The sequence below is a fragment of the Galeopterus variegatus genome, unplaced genomic scaffold (assembly GCF_000696425.1).
Source record: "Galeopterus variegatus unplaced genomic scaffold, G_variegatus-3.0.2 Scaffold521, whole genome shotgun sequence".
NCBI lineage: Eukaryota > Metazoa > Chordata > Mammalia > Dermoptera > Cynocephalidae > Galeopterus > Galeopterus variegatus.
In genome coordinates, this window is record NW_007726632.1 from 179832 (window position 1) to 199583 (window position 19752).

General features: G+C 52.3%; 1 protein-coding gene across 1 annotated transcript in view; it reads right to left on the minus strand.

Annotated features, from left to right (window-relative positions):
• Window positions 1-4499: 4499 nt before the first annotated feature.
• The window catches only part of DSCAML1 (Down syndrome cell adhesion molecule like 1), a 352668-nt gene continuing 337415 nt past the window's right edge, over window positions 4500-19752 (minus strand). Inside the window, 13 exon segments of the mRNA XM_008569631.1 lie at window positions 4500-5241; window positions 5777-6051; window positions 7758-8069; window positions 8598-8792; window positions 9396-9548; window positions 9830-9948; window positions 10134-10164; window positions 12242-12397; window positions 13796-14083; window positions 14572-14760; window positions 15505-15603; window positions 15913-16076; window positions 16459-16576. Of these exon segments, the coding sequence (XP_008567853.1) occupies window positions 5044-5241; window positions 5777-6051; window positions 7758-8069; window positions 8598-8792; window positions 9396-9548; window positions 9830-9948; window positions 10134-10164; window positions 12242-12397; window positions 13796-14083; window positions 14572-14760; window positions 15505-15603; window positions 15913-16076; window positions 16459-16576 (2297 nt within the window). The 3' untranslated portion in view covers window positions 4500-5043.

The window sequence follows — 19752 nt, forward strand, 5'->3', positions numbered from 1 at the left end:
CCTCATTAGGCCTCTGCCAATTTGCACACATACCAGACAGTGAGACTCTTGAAGGCAGGAAGAGACCCACCCACAGGGCATTTGCATCTCCAGAGCTTAGCTCAGTGGCAGGTCATAGGGAGTGCTTTGGGTTATTTGGCCAACGAAGAAATGCTTGGGTTTCATGTCGCTTGTTAAAAACACAAATGGCTGGTGGAAAAAAGTTTGGTCGTTCAGAAAGTTAAACATAGAATTACCATATGATTCAGCAACTCTACTCCTGGCTGTATAACCAAAAGTGTTGAAAGCAAGGACTCAAGCGGGCACTTGTACACCCATGTTCACAGCAGCATTATTCACAGTAGCCAAAAGGTGGTAACAACCCGAGTGTCCACCAACAGATGAATGGGTAAACAAAATGTGGTACATACATACAATGGAATATTATTCATCCTTCAACAGGAATGGATGTCTGATATATGATATATCATGGATGAACCTTGACGACATTATGCTAAGTAAATAAGCCAGACACAAAATAACAAAGAATGCATAATTCCATTTATGAGAGATACTTAGAATAGGCAAATTCATAGAGACAGCAAGTAGAATAGTGGTTGCCAGGGGCTGGGAGAGGGAGGAATGGGGGTTATTGACTAAGAGGTACAGAGTTTCTCTTTGGGATGATGAAAAAGTTCCGGAAATGGATAGTGGTGATGGTTGTGCAAGGTGAATGTACTTAATGCTGCTGAATTATATACTTAAAAATGCTTAAAATGGTAAATCTTACGTATCTGTTACCACAATAAAAATACACATGCCTGGCTGTGTGCCAACAAATTCTGATTCAGTTAGCATTGGTGAGATCTGGGCTTCTGTATTTTTTTTTTTTTTTTTTTTATGACCGGTAAGGGGATCTCAACCCTTGGCTTGGTGTTGTCAGCACCACGCTCAGCCAGTGAGCAAACCGGCCGTTCCTATATAGGATCCGAACCCGTGGCCTTGGTGTTATCAGCACCGCACTCTACCAAGTGAGCCACGGGCCGGCCTTGGGCTTCTGTATTTTTTACAAGCTGCTCTGGTGAGTCCGATGTGTAGCTAAGTTTGAGAACCTCTAATCTAGCTCTGGTTGTTGGTAGAAGCAGAGTACAAGAGGGGGTCTCTCTGAAGATCTTCAGAGGAAGACTTCTTAAACTTTAATGTGCATCTAATCTCCTGGGGATTTTGTTAATTCTGATTCAGCGGTTCTGGGGTGAGGCCTGAGATTTTGCATTTCTAATAATCTGGTCCTGATGCTGCTGTTCCGTAGACCACACTTTGAGAATCAAGGCTCTTGAGGACTGACAGTGGCCTTGTCTGTGATGGACAAGGTGAAGGCTAGAAAGGAGCAAGCAAATGTTTGAGGTGATAGCTCCAGATAAATAGAGCTCAGTGATGATGAGCTGGGGACAAATGGGAAGGAGCAGGAGTTTCACTGATTTGTGAATTAGCTTCTAGGCCTGGTTCAAATAGGTAGGCTTGTGGTTTAAAGAACATATCAAGGTTAGAGGTTATTAGCAAATAAAATCGTGTGGATTTTGCATAAGTCTATCCAAATCTCCACATCTCATGCTTTATGGTCAAGGGCCCACCTCAAATGAACACAAGTAAAACTGGCTCATGTTTTGCTTTTCTGTTGCTTCTCCAAATCCTTCTCCTCCTACACAGTCCACCTCAGGTCCCAGGCCTTCTCCAACAGCCCCCCAGAGCTGAATCCCTCCCCTTCTACCACTGGTTCTTGCCAGAGTAAAGTACAGCAGCGCTCCCCGACCCATCCAGCCCTACATGTCGGCTCACCTGCCTAAACTGTTTATGAACAGCTGCACAACAACTGCTTACCTGCCTGTAAGTCCAACCTGCTCACCTGACCCCGGAGGACTCTTCACCTGGCAACATCTTTGGGGCAGATCTGAAACTTAAACTATGAATAAGGGATCACCAGGTAGTATGGGTCAGCAGTTAAGGGATCAGACACCCCTGAGTTTAAATCTCATCTCCATCTCGTCTTGCTCCTCTAACCTCAGATAAGTGACTTAACTCCTGGAAACCCATCTTTCTCACATGTCAAATAGAAATCGTGATACCTATCTCCTAAAGCTGCAATGAGGTACAGGAGCCAATGTAAGGAATGGTTTTGCTCAGTACCTGGCACATGGCATCGGGCTCCGTAATGTATTTTCCTGAGTGTTCCCCTTTGCAGCCCTTGGGCAGGTGGCTCCATCTTCTGCCCACTGTAGTCTCTGGGGAGTTGTTCATTCCCTTGTGCTGGTCAGAGTTGGGTCTGATTCACGTTTGCTCCTCCATTGTCCAGCATGCTGGCGAGTGGGGGCGGGGGTGGGGAAAGGGGCACTCTTAGTCAAGTTCTAGGCAGAACTGCTAGGTTTGATCATTGTGCCTGCAGTTCCAGTGGAGAACTGCAGATGGCATGCGCAGTCCCGGGAGGCATCCCATCCTCCCAGAGATGGAACGAAGCTAGACTGTCACCAGGTGTCTGGAATGCAGGACCTTTGTTTTCACTAATGCTGTTAGTTGGGTGTGGGGACTGAGATGAACATTTTCCCATGAGCCTAGGAATACCAAGGAGTGCAGAATCTGTGCCCCTCCCCTCTAAGATGCTGAGCTCTTACCTGGTAATGTGGATATTCATGGGCAGGACTCCTCTGCATCCTGCACACACCAGGTGCTCAGAGAATGTTTGCGGAATGAGTTGCTGTTTGAAGGTGCTTCTATTAAGGGCCATGCATCCCAGGCAGGGTCTCACTGTGGCCCAGGCTAACAGGTACGATCCACCTGCATACCGCACCAGTCCTTCCCTCTCCAGTCCTTCAGTCCCCTTCCTAGTTCTTCCTCTCACTGGAGAACAGCAAGTCCAGACTCACCTGCCTTCCAGATTATGATCCACAACTCAGCCTCCATGTGGAGTGCTCAACCCAGGAGACCCTTGCACTTCTCGGGTGCACTGCCTTTCCACCCAGCGGCCCTGACCATGGTGGAGGGAGGGGTCCCCCATAACACAGACTTCATGACCCTGGGCTTTTGCTAGTCTCCAGCCCTAGGTCTCTCTGTCACGAAACCTTCACATCCTTGGATGCCCAGCCCCCATGCTGCCTCTCTGGAATACCTTCTGGACCCCCTCGTCAGGAACAGTGCCTCTGCATACCCACAGCCCTTTGCCGGCTCCTCCATGTGGACACCTTTCCTTCTACCTGGCAGTCTAGTGGCCAACTCCAAAACCAGGAAAAAAAAAAAAAAAAAAAGGGCCGGCCCGGTGGCGCACTGCGGCAGTGCGCCCCTTGGGGGGGGGGGGGGGCCCCCCCCGCTCCCAAGGGGCGCCCTGCGGCAGTGCGCCCCCGGGCCGGCCCTTTTTTTTTTTTTTTTTCCTTTTTGTCTTTTTTCGTGTCCGGCAACCGATCGCAACCCTCGGTGTTGCTCCCACCCCTCGCTCAGCCAGTGAACGGGAACCGGTCTGTATGTGGGATCTGAACCCTCGGCGGGAGCGCCCCCGCGCTCCCAAGGGGCGCCCTGCGGCAGTGCGCCCCCGGGCCGGCCCTTTTTTTTTTTTTTTTTCCTTTTTGTCTTTTTTCGTGTCCGGCAACCGATCGCAACCCTCGGTGTTGCTCCCACCCCTCGCTCAGCCAGTGAACGGGAACCGGTCTGTATGTGGGATCTGAACCCTCGGCGGGAGCGCCCCCGCGCTCCCAAGGGGCGCACTGCCGCAGGGCGCCCCTTGGGAGCGCGGGGGCGCTCCCGCCGAGGGTTCGGATCCCACATACAGACCGGTTCCCGCTCACTGGCTGAGCGAGGTGTGGGAGCAACACCGAGGGTTGCGATCGGTTGCCGGACACGAAAAAAGACAAAAAGGAAAAAAAAAAACAAAACCAGGTGAGGTACCTGGCATGCCTTCTGGCTCCTCTTTGGCTGAGCTCCATTCCCTTCCTCCCTGAGCCCTTTTCAGCCCTCCCACCTCTGATGATCTCTCCCCTCTGATCTCTGACCTCACCTTGCTCTAACAGTCAGCCCATGACTTCAAGCCATGGCCTGATCCCCAAGGTATATATAACCTCTCCCTTCCGCTCCCACTTTACAGGCACCACTCACATAACTGCTAGCAGTCCGGAATAGAGAAGCCAGTTGACACCCCCTCCCCTACCCCAGCATCCCCAACACTCTCCCAGGGTTACCTCGTTTCATCAGCTTCAAGCATCCCTCAATTTACAGGTAAAGAAACTGTGGCTCAGAGGGGTTTGGGAGCTTGCTCAAAGCCACACAGCAGTCTCCCCTTAGAGCCCAGCACAGATCTGAGAACAGAAGAGGCGTCCACGGATGCACCTCAGCTAACTGAAGGCTTTTCAAAAAGCTTCAAGTGCTGAGCAAAAGCCCAGGCTTCTCACAAAGTCTCTCCATGAGACACAGACGGCCTGGTAGAGGGGTCTTTCCCCTCTCCCCACTGGCCCTCGCCAGATGGGAAAAAAGCCACCACGTAGAAACATAACCTTTATTGCACACGGCGCTGGGTCTTTTTTCATAGAAAAAGGTATTAACACATAAGCATCTGCAAATTGAAGCAACTCCTGGTTTTCTTGGAACAGTAAAATCGCATGCAGTGTCTCTGAGTTGGGATTTTGGTGTTTGTCAAAACCACCTAGATGGGAGGGGGGTGAGTAGGAGGGAAAAAATTGCTGAGTCTTTGTGCCTTTCTCAAAATAAGGTGAGAGAAACATATAGATATATAGCTCGTTGATGTGTTCCCATCTCTCTATATATGTATATATATCTCCACACATATTTTGTGGGGTGGGGGATTTGACTTGTACTGTCAAATTCTTTGTGCCCTGGCTTCATGGAGAAGAAGAAAATAGTTTCATTTGTACAAAAGAGTTCTATGTACAAGTGTTCATGACTTGGGGGTTTTCTTTTTTGTCGTTGCTTGGTTTTTGTGTGTCAGTTTAATATAAATAATGCAGGAAAACAGCCAAGTTGGTGTGAGGGCTGGAGGTGCTGGAGGTCCAAGCATAAGCTGGTGCCCTACACCAGGGTGTAGGATTTGGAGTAAGCCCCAGCCCCCTGCTTCTGAGACCGCCCAACCCCCGACGTGCTCATCTCGAGAAGTGAGTCCCTGGAGCCCCCCATTTTGGTGTGTGGGCCCCCGCCCCGCGGAGGCTCGGTGCTGGGGGCCGGTGGGGCAGCGCTGGGGGCAGCAGGGGGCTCGGCGGGGGTGGGGTGCTTTTTTCAAAGCCACAGCATCAATGCCTCTTTTAGGAAGCCTTCCAGCCACGCCAGGCAGAGCCTCTCACCTTCCCCTAGCCTCCTCCCTCAGGTCCTAAAATGGGGATGATCTTCAAGGTTCATTTCCACACCCCATATCCCACTGATTGCACCATATTTTGAACTCTGGAAATGCTCGGCCAAAGGCATTGGACCTGATCCTATTGTTTACGGGGAATTGTTTGGAGTGTTTCTCTTTGGAGATGGGACAAAGGGTGAGGATTTGAGAAAATATTCAAAAAGCTACTAGTTCTGAATAATAACAGAAATAGTGAAGACAATAATAATTCAGGCACAGACTGGATCGTTTTTTAATCCAAATGTTTTCCTTTTCCTCCTGGGCACATGGCTGGACTACATTTCCCAGTATCCCTTGCAGCTAGGTGAGCCATGTGACTGAGCTCTAGCCAATGGGATGTAGAAAGAAGTGATATAAGTCACTTCCAGCCTGAGCCATTAAACACTTTCCACGAGAAGGGACTTAGGAAAGAGCAGAGCTGGGGGAGATGGAAGTAGCCTGGACCCGAGTCATTGTTTGGAGGCGAGCAGCTCAGGAAACTGGATTTGCGTTGGACTGTTGCATATGTGAGAAATAAAGTTTTATCGAATCAACAACTCCCACTGAAATGGCGGATTTCATATTGCACCCATGAGCCAGGTTCCGGATGGAGGCCTCGCGGGGTGGGACCATGGGGCAGGGCTCGCGTCCGTCTGCCTTTCGGAAGAAGGCCTCCGACTTGGCATACAGGGGCAGGTTGCAATAGTCACCTGGAATCACAGGGGGAGAAGACGTTAGAAGCAGAGGCCTCTGGGAAACAGATTGTTCAACCCCCGACCCCCCACCAGGTATTTGACCCCTCTAGCCTTAGTTTCCTCATCTGTGAAATGCAGATCGTCATGTTTCCCCACAGGAATATTGTGAAGAGTGAATGAGATAAAGTATGTGAAGTGCTGTAATACAGTGGCTGGCACATATAGTAATTGCTCAATAAATTGATATTAATTGTTCAGTGATCACTACTTTCAGGTGGTAGAGAGCTCACTACTTCTAAAGCTCACTACTTGTAAAGACAAGGATTTCCCAGCAGCTCTGCCTGTTAGAAAGCTTTTCTTTCCTTGAGCAGGAGAGGAATTTCACTCCCTGTCACTTCCCCCATTGAGCCTGGCTCTGTCCTCTGAGGACTCACAGAGCAAGACGTCCCCTTCTTTCCCACAGCAGCCATCCAGATGTTTGAAGCCAGCTACATGTCCCCCTCTCCCCCATGATCCCCTATTCTCCAGGTGGAATGTTCCTAGTTTCTTAAACTGCCTTCATATGACATGTGTCTAGGGCCTCCACATCCTGATCCCTCTGACCTGTGAGCACCCCCACCTGTAAATGGGCCTCTATCACCTGTCAGCTGTGCTAGGCACTTTCCCTAGATTTTTCTCAACAACCCCCTGGATTGGTCATATCTGCCTGCGGTGATTAACTGATATTCCTATAAGTGAGGAAAGTGAGGTTCAGAAAGATTAAATAATTTGCTCAAATTCACTCAGCTAGAAGGGGTGGGGATATCCTGTGCTAGGCACTTTCCCTAGATTTTTCTCAACAACCCCCTGGATTGGTCATATCTGCCTGCGGTGATTAACTGATATTCCTATAAGTGAGGAAACTGAGGTTCAGAAAGATTAAATAATTTGCTCAAATTCACTCAGCTAGAAGGGGTGGGGATATCATTCAGGGCCACTAGTCTCCAATGTCCTTGTATTTTCGATTACTCCAGTTTCTTGCCTAGATGACCACCCCCCTCAGTTAGCATGATCACTTAGCATGCTTAGTGCCAAGCAGACCAGACTCTACATTGTTCCACAGTCTGTGGGCCTTGCATGCTGTGACCCCAATATTTGCTGATGGACTCTCCCTGGTAATCCTAGACCTGCCCTACCAACCTCTGGCCAGGCTCCTGGGGCCAGGTGGTTTCTAGGTAGGCCAGGTCACTGCCCACCATGAGCTATGACCACCGTGAGCTGAGATGCTAGGATTGATCCTTTGGGTCTGGATTAAGTTCAAATAGCACTGAGACCAGAGGCTATTGGGCAGCTGACCCCATAGGGGTATCTCTCCATCCTGGCATAGCTTTAGATTATGGGAGTGATCACTACTTAATGAGACCCTACTATGTGTCAGGCATGTATATAATTTGTAATGCTTATTATGACAATACAAAGTAGATACTGTCATTTGCATTCTGTAAATGAGAAAATTAAGGCCAGAGAGGCTAAATGACTTGCCCAAGGCCACAGAGATATGAAGAGGTTGAGCCAGAATGTAGGCCCTGATCTGCTTGCTCCCAAGCCCTTGCTCTTTGCACTACCCTGCACTGCCAAGGAGCCAAACTAGCAGGATCCAGGTGTTGGTAGCACTATCTCTAACTAGGGCTCATGGGTCTGGGGGCCAGGGGCACAGGAGGGGAGGTGGTCTGAGCACTCACTCTTGTTGGCCCGGTGAGGGATGGGCACAGCCACATTTTTGCCCCGGTCAGCATCCTGGGGCTTGGGTGGGGAGGAGGTGAAGCGGCAGATGCCGGGCTCTGAGGGTGTGCTCATGGACGTCATGCTGTCAGCGTTCTCGTTGGTGCCTGTGGTCATCTGGTCAGAGGAGCTGTCGGAGATGAAGCACTCAGTTATCTCAAACTTGGCATGCTGCAGCTGCTCCTCCAGCTTGGCGTGCTCATAGGCTCGGGCCAGCTCCTCATAGGTAGAAGAGGCACTCTCCGTAGATACCATGCTGTTCCGACCTTTGTCTGGGGAGATGGAAGGTGCGGGGTTAAGAGAAAAGGAGTGGGTAATGGGAAGAAGGGTGTAAATGAGACCAGGCTGAGCAGTTCCCCCACCCCTAACCCCAGCAGCCATCTGAAAGCCTGGCTATGGAGGGGACCAGGCTCAGAAGATCCTGCTCTTCCTCAGTGAAGGTGGTAGTGGTGGCAGAAGTGGGATCTTAGGCTAATAAAGGGCAGAACTTCTTTCATTCCTGAAAATAAGCAACTACCCCCAAAACAGTCAGCCCTTTCTTCCACAAACATCCTCTGCACCATTTTTTTCTGATAGTGTTTTGGGAGAAAAAAATGAATTCCTTGACTAAGCAGAATTCAGTGAGTTCAGGTGTTTTTTGTCTTGGCTACACAGTGAGTCAGTGGCCAGCTGGAAATAAACTGACTTGTGCCTTGGACCCCCGGAGCTGGTAGGTAGGAGTTGGGAAGAATGGAAGGTGGAAATAGATGATGGGGAACTGGAGGAGGGTGGGCAGGATGCGGGCAAGGCCCTAGGCACACCTGTGTCCTGGGACAGGCTGGCACTGTAGCTGTCACTCTCAGTGACAGTGACACCATGCTGGGAGCCCACAGTGCGCCAGTCGGAGGTGAGGGTGCGGGCGGGTGTGGAGGCCTGGCACTTGGTCAGGGTCCACTGGCTCGAGTACCGGTTCCGAGTGCTGTGGGCTGACTTCACATTCTTCCTAGACACTGGATCTGCACAGAGGGAAGTGAGATTGCACCCTCCATCTGAGGGCACTTGGGCTCAGGTGGCTGGCACTTACCAGAAAGGGCAGTAGGGAGCAGAAGCAGACACAGAAGCTCCCTGGGAATGCTGACCATGCTGCCCTCCTGACCTCATAGCTGGCCCCGGAGGAGAAGAGCAGCAGAGCTGAGGTGTGGGGACAGGGACGGCATCCTGGTCCTCCCCACCCACCCCATCTTTTCCTTCTGCCCCAGGGAAGAATGTGTTGTTCTATCTTGCTGTCTCCTGACTGTCCATCAGTCCCCCACAGTTCTTGATGTAGTCTAGCCCTGTGTCCACAGTCACAGTGTTAGAGTCAGAAGTCTACAGAAGAGCCAGAATACCCAACCCTCTCAAATTTTCTAGGTAAGGAAACTGAGGCACAGTGAGAAAAAGTTAGCAATACGCCCAAGGTCACAGCTAGTAAGTCTGAAGTTCAGGTCTCCAGACTCTGACTCCAGTGCTCCTTCTATCCCTCCATTCCATTCCATCCTGCTCCCTCCTCCCTCTTTTTATCACCTCAGCCCCATGCTGTGCCTGAGACACCCTATGTGAGAAGAGGGGCTCATGCATACTGGTTCCTGGCCGGATGTCCGACATGTCGATGAGGGGTCCTGTGCTCTGGATGAGGGCTGGGTGGTGCAAGGAGACACCAGTACAAAAGCTCTGCGGGTTGACAGCTTGGCTGAACTCAGCATCCGTCACAGGAATGGTGGCCTTGTCATCTCCTGGGGGAAGAAGGGCAATCACCAGGAGTCCTTCCCAAATTTCTCTTTGTCTTTATCCAATGTTGAGTCCCAGAAAGGCCAGCAATTCTCCCCATTGGAAAGAAGAGGAATCTTAGCCCTTGAAAGAAGCTTCAGTGAGTTCCAAGGTTGTTGAATTGTTGATGGGGCTGCTGCTGGAGCCCTGGGCACTGCTGTGAGGGCTGGTGGCTGCCCTCCATGGGTTGTGGCAGGGAGAAGCAGACCCAGAGCACGACAGAGAGATCATGTCATGTGTCACTCACCCAGCTGCTTGATGCCCTCCTTGTCCTCGATAAGAAGCTGAACCCTGGGGATGTCAATGTGTAGCCGTGGGCCCTGGGGTGGGCCTTTCACAGGGGTGTCAAAGCTTCGGTTGTTCTTGCTGTGGGGAGAAGGACTGGAGATGGGTGGCTCAGCAGCCATAAGGGATTGGGGGAGGGGGCTTTGCAGGACAGTGAGATCTTAGAAGCCTGTCTCCTACTCTGGGAGTACAGAGAGAGGCTCCTGTGTCCCCTGCAGGGTGGAAGGGGGAGGGGAGGAGGGAGGAAGCAGCAATGTGATACCTACCTTATCAACATTTCTGCCAAACTCTTTGCATCTGCAAAACAGTAGAGAGAGGGGCCTGGGTGAGAATGGAGTTTGAGCAGGATGACAATTGGAAGAGGCAGGGGAACAAGGTGGGAGAATTGCCCAAAATGGGGCCAGGGCTGGTCTCCCAAGAGGCAGGGGGAGAAATGTAGAGACCTGCAAAACCACCTAAAACATGATGAGGTTTCACTGCTCCCAATTCAGGATTTGGCTCAGGTCTGTTTTCCTATCCTCAGATTTTTATCTAACAGGGAGGCTCTTCCTGAAGGAGAGGGGGCATAGCAAATGCTCCATCTGCTTCATGAATTGACTAATTAAACAAGACACCATAGCAGGCTGGAAATGGGCATCAGTGGAAGGTCTATCCTCAGTTATCTGTTGGGAAAATAGACAGTGGAATATGAAGTAGAGGTGGTGAATGGGTAGCCCAGATGACTAAACTCTCTTATCAACCAAGAGGCTCACTTCTTCTTCTAAGGCATCTGTCCTCAAAAAGTCCATGGATGGATTTGGGAGTCCCTGCTTTGTTTCAGAGAAGCCTTAAATAGGATCAGAACTTTCAGGTTAGAAACTTGGAAGAGAGGAGAATCAAAGGGCTTAGTTAATCCATTAGATCCCTGATAACTGAGAATGATCCTTATAGTTAGAGTGAATCCTTATAGCTGTATACATGCGTTCAACGATATATCCATCCATTCATCTATCCAACCATCCTATCCAGCCATCCACCCACCCATCCATTTATCCATCGTCTACCCATTCAACCATCCATCCATTCAACCATCCATCCATTCAACCATCTGTCCACCCATCCATCCAATTATCCATTCATCCATCCAATCATTCATTCATTATCCACCTATTCAACTAGTCATTTATCCATCCATCCAACCATCTATCCAACTATCCAACCATCCACCCATTCATCCTTCCATTTATATATCCAGTATCCATTCAACCATCCATACTACCATCCACCTACCCATCCATCCAAGCATTCTTCAGTCATTGTCATCCCACCATTCCAACAATTCTTTCATCCAACCATACAACCATCCATCCATCATGTCATCCATTTATACCACAAAATTTCCATCCATTCATCTATCCATCCATCAAAGCATCCAGTCAATCATTCACCCATCTATCCAACTGTTCACACAATCAGACATTATATATCCATTCAACAATCCATCCGTCCATCCATCCAACCATCTATCTGTCCAATCTTGTTCATTCAACCATCCATCCAACCACATAACTACTCATCTGACCAGTCATCCACCTACCCATTCATCCATCCATCCATCCACCATCCAACCATCTATTGAACTGTGCATTCATCCATCCACCGAATTCTGAACACCTGGGGAGCATTAGACATTCCCTCTTCTGTGCTACAATTGTCTCCTGGCTTTTCACATTAGACTATGAACTCTATAAGGGATGAGCTGTCTCTTCTTCATTAATCTCTATATGACTAACATCTGGTAGCATTTACAATGCAGCAGATTCAATAAATGTTTTCCAAATGAGTGAACAAACATTTATGAAGCAAGTTGTAGGTTCCAGACTCCTAGTTAGGCCTACTGAAAATCGAGGTGAATCAGACCCATTCATGCCAGGCTGTAGTATCAGGTGTTGGAAAAGGGGATGATATTCAAAATATTTAACGCCTGACATGACATGGAAACTGCTCAGTCAGAACCGAGCAGGGTCCCTGAGACCACCTGCAGGTCTACTCTTTAGTGGATGGATCCTAGGAAAGCCACGGAGATCTTTTGTGAGAGAATGAGCATCCAAGGTGGAAGGAAGCAGCATCTATTTACCAACCAACATGGAAATGTTTAAATATCTTAACAACGTGGCTTTACCAGTGTGTGCCTCTAAATGTTAGCCCTGGTTGGGGCAGGCACAAAGTCCTGGGGGCAGTACATAAGTAAGTAGGCTTCAGAGGGTTTGCGTGGCAGCTCTTCCTTTAAGGGGACACAGGCACTCTCTCTCATCCAGATGGTGTTCTCAATGGAGGGTGGCCAGTGTAAATGAGTCAACACCCCTCCTGGGAAGCCCGTAGGAAACTCCCCCACCTCGGAGCCGCTTCAGCCGCTTCTCCTTTCTCTTCTTGCGTACAATGAAGAGCAAGGCCACCCCCAGCGTGGCCAGAATGACCGGGCAGCCGATGGTGAACAGCTTCTTCACATCATCGCCTTCACCTTGAGCAGACTTGATGGGTGGGATGGTGCCTGAATGGGGGTAAAGAAGGGAATCAGAGGTCCCTATGAGCCAAGTGCTGTGCAGAGTCCCATGGATGGGGAAGCGCTCTGGCCTCTTGTGCTGTCCTTGATCTCTGACCTCTACATCCTGGCGCAGAGCCCGACCCTCCCCCCTCTGCTCCCCCACATTCTGGTCTCATCAGAACAGCCATGAACAGTTGTGTAGTTTTTACGTTGCATTTTATTAATGACCTCCTGGTCCTGTTTTAGAATTAGCCCGAAGTCTCTCAGAGTTAGTCAGTCTCCTGCCTGCTGGAGTTCGGTGTTCATTCCTAGAGGGTGGATTACATTCCCATATCCATAGGGGCATGGGGTGGGGGGTGGGGGGCAAAGGAGAAACACAGTAGGGAGAAGTCAGGGGAGTGGATCCTGGGTTCTCTTTCCCTCATAGGGACAAAGACCACTAAAAACCCTGCATTCTTTCCCGGCTCCTCGTCCTGTGGACAAAATCTGCTAATCTTGGGTGCCTGCAGGGAGGCAATGCTAAACTCTCCTGCTGACATAATCCTCTGCCAAGCCCTGGTCCTTGTCTGTTCTTAGAGCTTTGCTTAAGAGTCATCTTCTTCACGAAGCCTTCTGTTTGAGCCCTTCCCCTTCTGATACTGCTTTTATTCTGTTTCCTTAACACATAGGTGGATTTAGCTTGTGACAATGGGTCTCTTTGAATTCAGTCTTCTATGTGCCTTTAACGTTTATCTGTGTGCATGTGTGTGTATGTGTGCATGTGTGTGAGGTATCCCCATGCGGCAGACATCAGTTAAGTGCTCACCAAATATCCACATGTTTATGTATTTCCCAGACTTCCTTGCAGTTAGATTAGAACCTCGTGACTAGTTCTAGACAAGTGTGAACAGAAGGGCTGAGCGCCACCTCCTGGCCAAGGCAGTGAAGAACTGGTGTGCCTTTTCTACCTCTGGTGACCTTGGAGGCTCGGTGTTCAAGATGGCATATCTAAATGATGGTGGCCAGCCAACCGTCACAGGACTTCATGAGAGCAAGAAACAAATCTTTATTGGGTTAAGCCACCAAGCTTTTAGTCTTTGTTATCACAGCACAGGCTATCCCATCCTGGCTGATAGTTCATAGAGAGCAGGACCTCACCTACATCGCCGTCTTCCTCTTCATTTCCCTGAAGCAGTGGGAGCTTGCACCTTCAGAGATGCTCCATCTTTAGTTTGCCTGTCTGTCTGTCTGTACTGGCCACTGGTGCATCTGCCCATTTGCCCATCTGCCCTTCCCCAGTCTGTCAGCCTCTCCCCTGACTGTACTCCTTCCTATTTGTCTGTCTGTGTGCCTGCCACTCTGCCAGCTTCCCTGGCACCACACTGCTCTGGCCCCTGTGCTGCCCCTCCCACCCTTCTGACTCACTGCCATCGTAGTCCAGGGTGGCAAACTGGGCAGTCTCGTTGCCGCAGCCAGCACTGTTGCAAGCCCTCATGCGTAGCTCGTACCACGTGGCCTCTCGCAGTTCGGTCAGAAACACCTCCCCGGAGCTGTTGGCCCGGAGGCCCTGCCAGGCCCAGGTCCCCTTGGGCCGGTACTCCAGGACAATGGCTGTGATAGGGCAGCCCCCGTTGTTCCAGCCCTGCAGGTTAAGCCGAGCATGCGTGGAGTTGATGTGGGTGAAGAGGTGTTGGTCTTTGCTGAAGGAGGGCTCTGGGGGACCAGAGGGAGAGAAAGAGGTTAGAGAGACAGACTGAGGGGGAGGGGGGATTTGTCTGGGCTGGAAAGGATTTCCCTGGGGCAGCTGGGACTGTGGTGCCTCCAGGGGATCAGTGGTTGACACAAATGTGAGTGGGGATGCCTGGGGGAGCAGAGGAGGAAGAGGAGGAGAGGGAAAAGAGGGAAGAGATGGAAGGACCTGGAGAGAGGCTTCAGCAGAGGAGGAAGAGAGAGTGGGGAAGAAGGGAGTGCCACCCTCTGCCACCCTGTAGGGGAAATGGGGCAGTTTTTCCTAACGCGATTCATTGAGATACTCTATTGATGGGGACGACGCTGGGTCTCCTCCCTTCAGCCTCCCTGCATCCCTGGGCCTCTCCTTCCCCATCTCAGCTGTCTTCCATCCCCATACCCTGGGCCCCTGCACCGCACCTGCCTCCTCCCTGGGCCGGTCTCTCCATCCCCACCCCACCCGTGGGCCTCACCCCGCCCGTGGGTCTTGGCCTCGATGATCTCGCTGATGCGCCCAGAGCCCACGCTGTTCTTGGCCGCCAGCTTCACCTTGTACCACGTGCCACACTTGAGGCTGTCCAGCTTGAAGGACCGCTCACTCGAGCTGATGAACACATCCTTCCACTCCTCACTGTTGTCCACCGAGTACTGCAGCACGAAGCCTGTCGGGGGTTTGCCTGGCTCAGGGGGGTGCAGGGTGGGGCAGCAGAAGCCCAGCCCGGGACACCCCAATAGGCGTCGTGTGGGGACTGGCCCCAGGCAGGGGACAGAGTCGAGCCCTTGGCCATTGGGAGGGGGCACATGCAAATCAGATGCAAAACAGGAACGACCTGGGTCCAGTCCCTGGTCCTGCTTTCTCTCTTTAGCTCTAGTGTTAGGGTTTAGTAGCCAAGGTGGGGGAGGGGAGTAGGAAACCAGTGTTGTGAGGCTTAAAAGGGATATGATTTAGAACCTTATTACTTCATGTGGTCCCCTGACCAGCAGTGTCAGCATTACCTGGGAGCTTGTGAGAAATGCAAATTCTCAGCCTGACCCTAGACCTTCTGAATTGGAATCTGCATTTTTACAAGATTCTCTGGTGATTCATATTCACATTCAAGCTTGAGAAGCACTGATCCTGTATGTTTGTCCACTTTGACAGATTGGGAAACTGAGGCCCAGAGAGGAAAGGATTCTTCAGGTCCACACAGCTCACAAATGGCAAGGGGCCGGGGGGCATACTCAAACCCAGACACCCAGGCCAGTGCACTTGCCATGGCACCTGGTGACCTCCTGTGGCAGAATCACTACCTCCATCATTTCTTGGGTGTTACAGGGACAAATGGCAGGAGTGGTGAAGCCCTTCCTCTGCCCTGGGGCCCAGAATTCCTTCCCGTTTTCCCCTTCTTGTCCAGACCACTCCTCACCTCGGATGGAACTTCCCCCATTGTCCCCTGGAATCCAGGTCAGGGTGATGGACGAAGCTGAGGTTTTGGAGACAGTGAGGCGGGGCTGGTCCGGGGGAACTGTGAGGGGAAGGCCACCAGCCCTCAGCACAAAGGGTTAACTCCGCGGACAGACAGGGGTGTGGGGGAACGCCCTAGCAGGAGGGAAGGTACCGGCTCTTCCCGGTCCTGGGCATGTCCCCCACTCCTGCTCATTCTCCTGTCCAGCCTCCTGCCCCCCTTCCATTTGCACCCTGTTCCGCAAAGGGCCTGTCTCCACCGCAGTGTGTCTTTTTCTTCCATTCAATAGCCCTTGCTCTCACTTGATGGAATTCCTACCCCTCCTCTATCCCCGTCCCTGCCCAAGCCACCTGCCTTGCAGTGTCTCACCTTGCACCAGAAGGTTGACGATGATGGTGTCAAAGCCACCAGTGTTGGTGGCCGTGCAGGTGTAGTAGCCCGAGTCCTCCGCCTTCACTGCACGCAGCAGCAGCGTGCCGTTGGTGTGGATGAGCCGGTGCCCGTCCATGGACACAGGGATGGCTGAGTCTTCACTGCCAGGACAAGGGGGCAGGATGGGTTATGGCAAACACCCCTCGTGCTGGCCCTCCCCCAGGTGTGTAGGCAAGTGAGGCTGCAGGTGGAAGGGGGCTTGCAGGGAACCCTGGGTTCTTGGGGCTTGCTCAGCACTTCTGGGGGTATCCAGCAACCTTGGCCTCTTCAACCACTCAGAGAAGGGAGGTCCTTGGCTCCCCACAGAGAGGGGCCAGGGAGGCCAGGCCTGCTTGTGAGAGCAGTGTCCATGTATCCCGAACCTCCAGAAGCCTGGAGGCCCCCGAGTCAGCTGGAAGGGAGGGACACCCATCTCTCCTCATCATGACTCTTCTACTGTACCCCCTCTGGGTCACTCCATCCCTCCAGGGTCCCACCACACACCTGTCCTTGGTCCACTTCACAGCAGGGGCTGGATCTCCCACTGAATTGCATGGCAGTCGGACGTCTTTCATCCAGGGTGTCGTCACGGTGCCCCCAAATGAGATGATCTTTGCTGGGGCTACAGGGAAGAGAGGATGAGGGCCACCCCATTTCTACCCCTGGACACTTTCTCAGGGCTCCCCAGATTTACAGTTCAAGTCCCCGCTCCCCTACCTGACCTCCACCTTGGGCTGGGGTGGGGGGTGGGTGTCAGGGAATTTCAGCTGTGAGTCATTGAGTCAACAGACATTTATCGAGTACCAACTATGGGGCAGGTATCACACAAGGCTTTGAGGATTCAAGAAATGAACAAAATCTAGTCCTTGTCCTCAAGTTGCTCAGTGTCCAAGAGGGAGACAGATACTTAAAAAGAAAAAATCATTACAGGGTGCATCACACTGCGGTGGGGTAGGTACTGGCGTGGAGGGAGCACGCAGGACGAGCAGGTGCTCTGCTAAGTGGGTGCTGGCAGGGACAGGCTTCTGGAATTGGAAGCTCTGACTTGAAGGCTAAGAAGAAGTTCACTATGCAGAGAAGGAAAGGCGCATCAGGAAGAGGGAACAGCACTGAGTGGGACACGGAGGCCAGCAGCAGCTGGCAAGTGTGACCCCGGGGTCCCGATGCTCAGGGTGAGTCAAGGGGGATGGGCAAGAGTGGATCATGGAAGGCTCTGCTGGCAGAACAGAGGTTGGACGTCCTCTCCAGGAAGCCCCTGAGGCTGATAAGTTACTAGTGACATGCTCCAATGCAGATCAGACAAATCCACTGCTGCCTGCAGAGGTGGTTTGGTGGCAGTGGTCCGAAGGACAAGATGGTGGCCACAGTGCTAGTGATGTGTGGCAGTGGCAGGAGGTCAGGGGCTCAGAAGAAGAACCGACAGGACCTGGGATCTGTTTGGTTTTGGGAAGAGATGGGGGGAGGTGAGGAGGCCTCCGTGGCGCTGGCTGGGTCAGCCAGCTGTACAATGGTGCCCTCATGGAGACGAGGCTCAAGGAGGAGGGGTGGGTTTGGCAGGAGAGACTGGAAGACTCTGCCTCATGCCCAACCCAAAACACTGGTGGGACCCCTGTGGGGTAGCTGGAATGTACTGGTGTCCCTGTTCTGGAGAGTAAGAGGGAGGTCTGGACCAGAGACACCAATTTGGGAGGCACTGGCAGGAGTGATGCAGCTACCAGGACGGGACACAGACTGACAGAGAAGCCACACAATCCTGAGGTCAAAAGCGCATGGGCAGAGGAGAGGAAAGGAATGTCTCTGAGAAAGGCAGAGGAACGCCATGTAAGCAGCATCACAGAAGGCCAGTGAGAAGGTGAGTGCCAGGCTGATTTAAAGGAGCCCAGCGACCAAGTGCCTCAGAGGGCAGAGCCAGCCCACAAGCCGGGGCCCTTCTTGGGCAGAGGGAAGTTAATGGGTGAGTGGAGGGCAGTTGAGAGGCTTGTGCAGGGCCGGGGTCTGATCTCTGGTGAGGGCAGTGCCAGGGGCGATGGGGCTCCTGGAGAGTAGACAAGGCCTGGGGGAGCTGCTGAGGGGGGGGAGAGGGGCCGCTTGGGACAGTGGGGGCCACCAGTGGCCAGACAGATGGGCAGGGCAGAGGGAAGCCTAGGGGGCCTCACGGGCAGTGGACAGTTCTCCAGAGACCCCGTTCCAGACCTGGTTCTGCCACAGGGCTGGGGTTGGCTTCCTGAGCCTCTGTGTGTCTCAGCTTGTGTGTGTGAATGTGAGTGTGTATGTGTATGTGTGTGTGCATGCGTTCCAGACCTGGTTCTGCCACAGGGCTGGGGTTGGCTTCCTGAACCTCTGTGTGTCTCAGCTTGTGTGTGTGAATGTGAGTGTGTATGTGTATGTGTGTGTGCATGCTGTGTAGCTACATGTGTGTGCGTATGCATTTGTGTGCACATATGTGTATGTGTGCGACTGTGTATGGATGAAAATCTGTATGTATATGTTAGTGCGTATGTATGCATGGGAATGTGTGTGTATATGCAAGTGTATGTATGGGTATGTCTGGTGTGTATGTGTGAGTGTGTGGACGTGTGTGTGAGTGTGTATGCATGTGTGAGATGGGGAAGGGGGACGGCAGTGCTTGTCTCCCCTACCTCGCTGGGTAGCTGTGGGGGAAAGATGTGTAAATATGTTGTAGGAAGTACAAAGCCCTCTAGCAATCTGTTACATGAGTATTTAAGGGAGCAGAAGGCAAGCTTCTGCCAAGACACCCACGCCCTTGGACCCCTGCCTCTGGGCCGGTGCCAGCTGTCTGTCCTAGGGGGATGGTGGACTCTAGGCCCCTTCCCTCCTGAGGGAGATGAGTTCCAGAGAAGGGGTTGATAGTGCCCCGGAGGAAGGACAAGGGGAGGTAAGATGTGCTGAGGCCATGTGGAGAGAGCCCTGACTTGGAGCGAGGAGAGCAGCCCACCACTTCCCAACTGTCTTTGCAGGCCATGCCACTCCTGTCACAGACTGTCCAACTGCAGACTGGGACAACCAACCCTGCTGGCAGAGCAGGTGGAAGCCCCTGGCCCACCATAGGCCCTCAGTTAGGTGCTGGCTGGCCCTGAGCCTGCAGCAGGGTAGGGTTGATGCCTCTTGTGCCTGAACCAAGGGAAGTTCAAGTCACCCCAGGAAGGGTGGCTGGGCTGAGCAGGCACCGCTCCATCCTCACCTGGGCCCTGGGACCCCAGGACTAGAGAGTCAGGAGGGTAAGTCATGGCTGGAGGAGGAGACGGGGCAAGTGGAAGGGCCCAGGGAAACCCAGTCAAGTAGAAGATCTATAGTCCTGGCCTCGTTGTGGTCAATTCCTATGCCCCAGGGTTGGGACAGCCCCATGGCCTGGCAGCTCCACCTGCGTGGCTGCCCCGTCTTGATCTTGGGTTGAGGCCTCAGAACTGCCATTCCCCTGAAAAGTGGGCTGCGCCCCCAAGCCACACTCTGGTCCAGGTCAGTGGGGCACGCCCTAGAAGGTCTTTGCCTCACCCAGAGCCTCTTTCTCAACATGCTCTCTGTAAATGTCTGCTGATTGAACGAATCAGCAATCGGCAGATCCGCCTCTGCCTGAGGTGTGCAGGCTTCAGTGTGGGGCGCTCTCTTCTGAGGCTCAACTGCTCTGTGGAAGCGGTGTACCCTGCCGCAGCTCCCTCTGGAGGAGCTGAGCATTGGGCCAAGGTCTTAGCTTTGGGTTGGGGGTGGGGGTGACCCCTTTCTTTCCAGCCAGGAGTAGGGTTTGCAGTGGAGGAACCAGGAGCACCTTGACCACGGCCC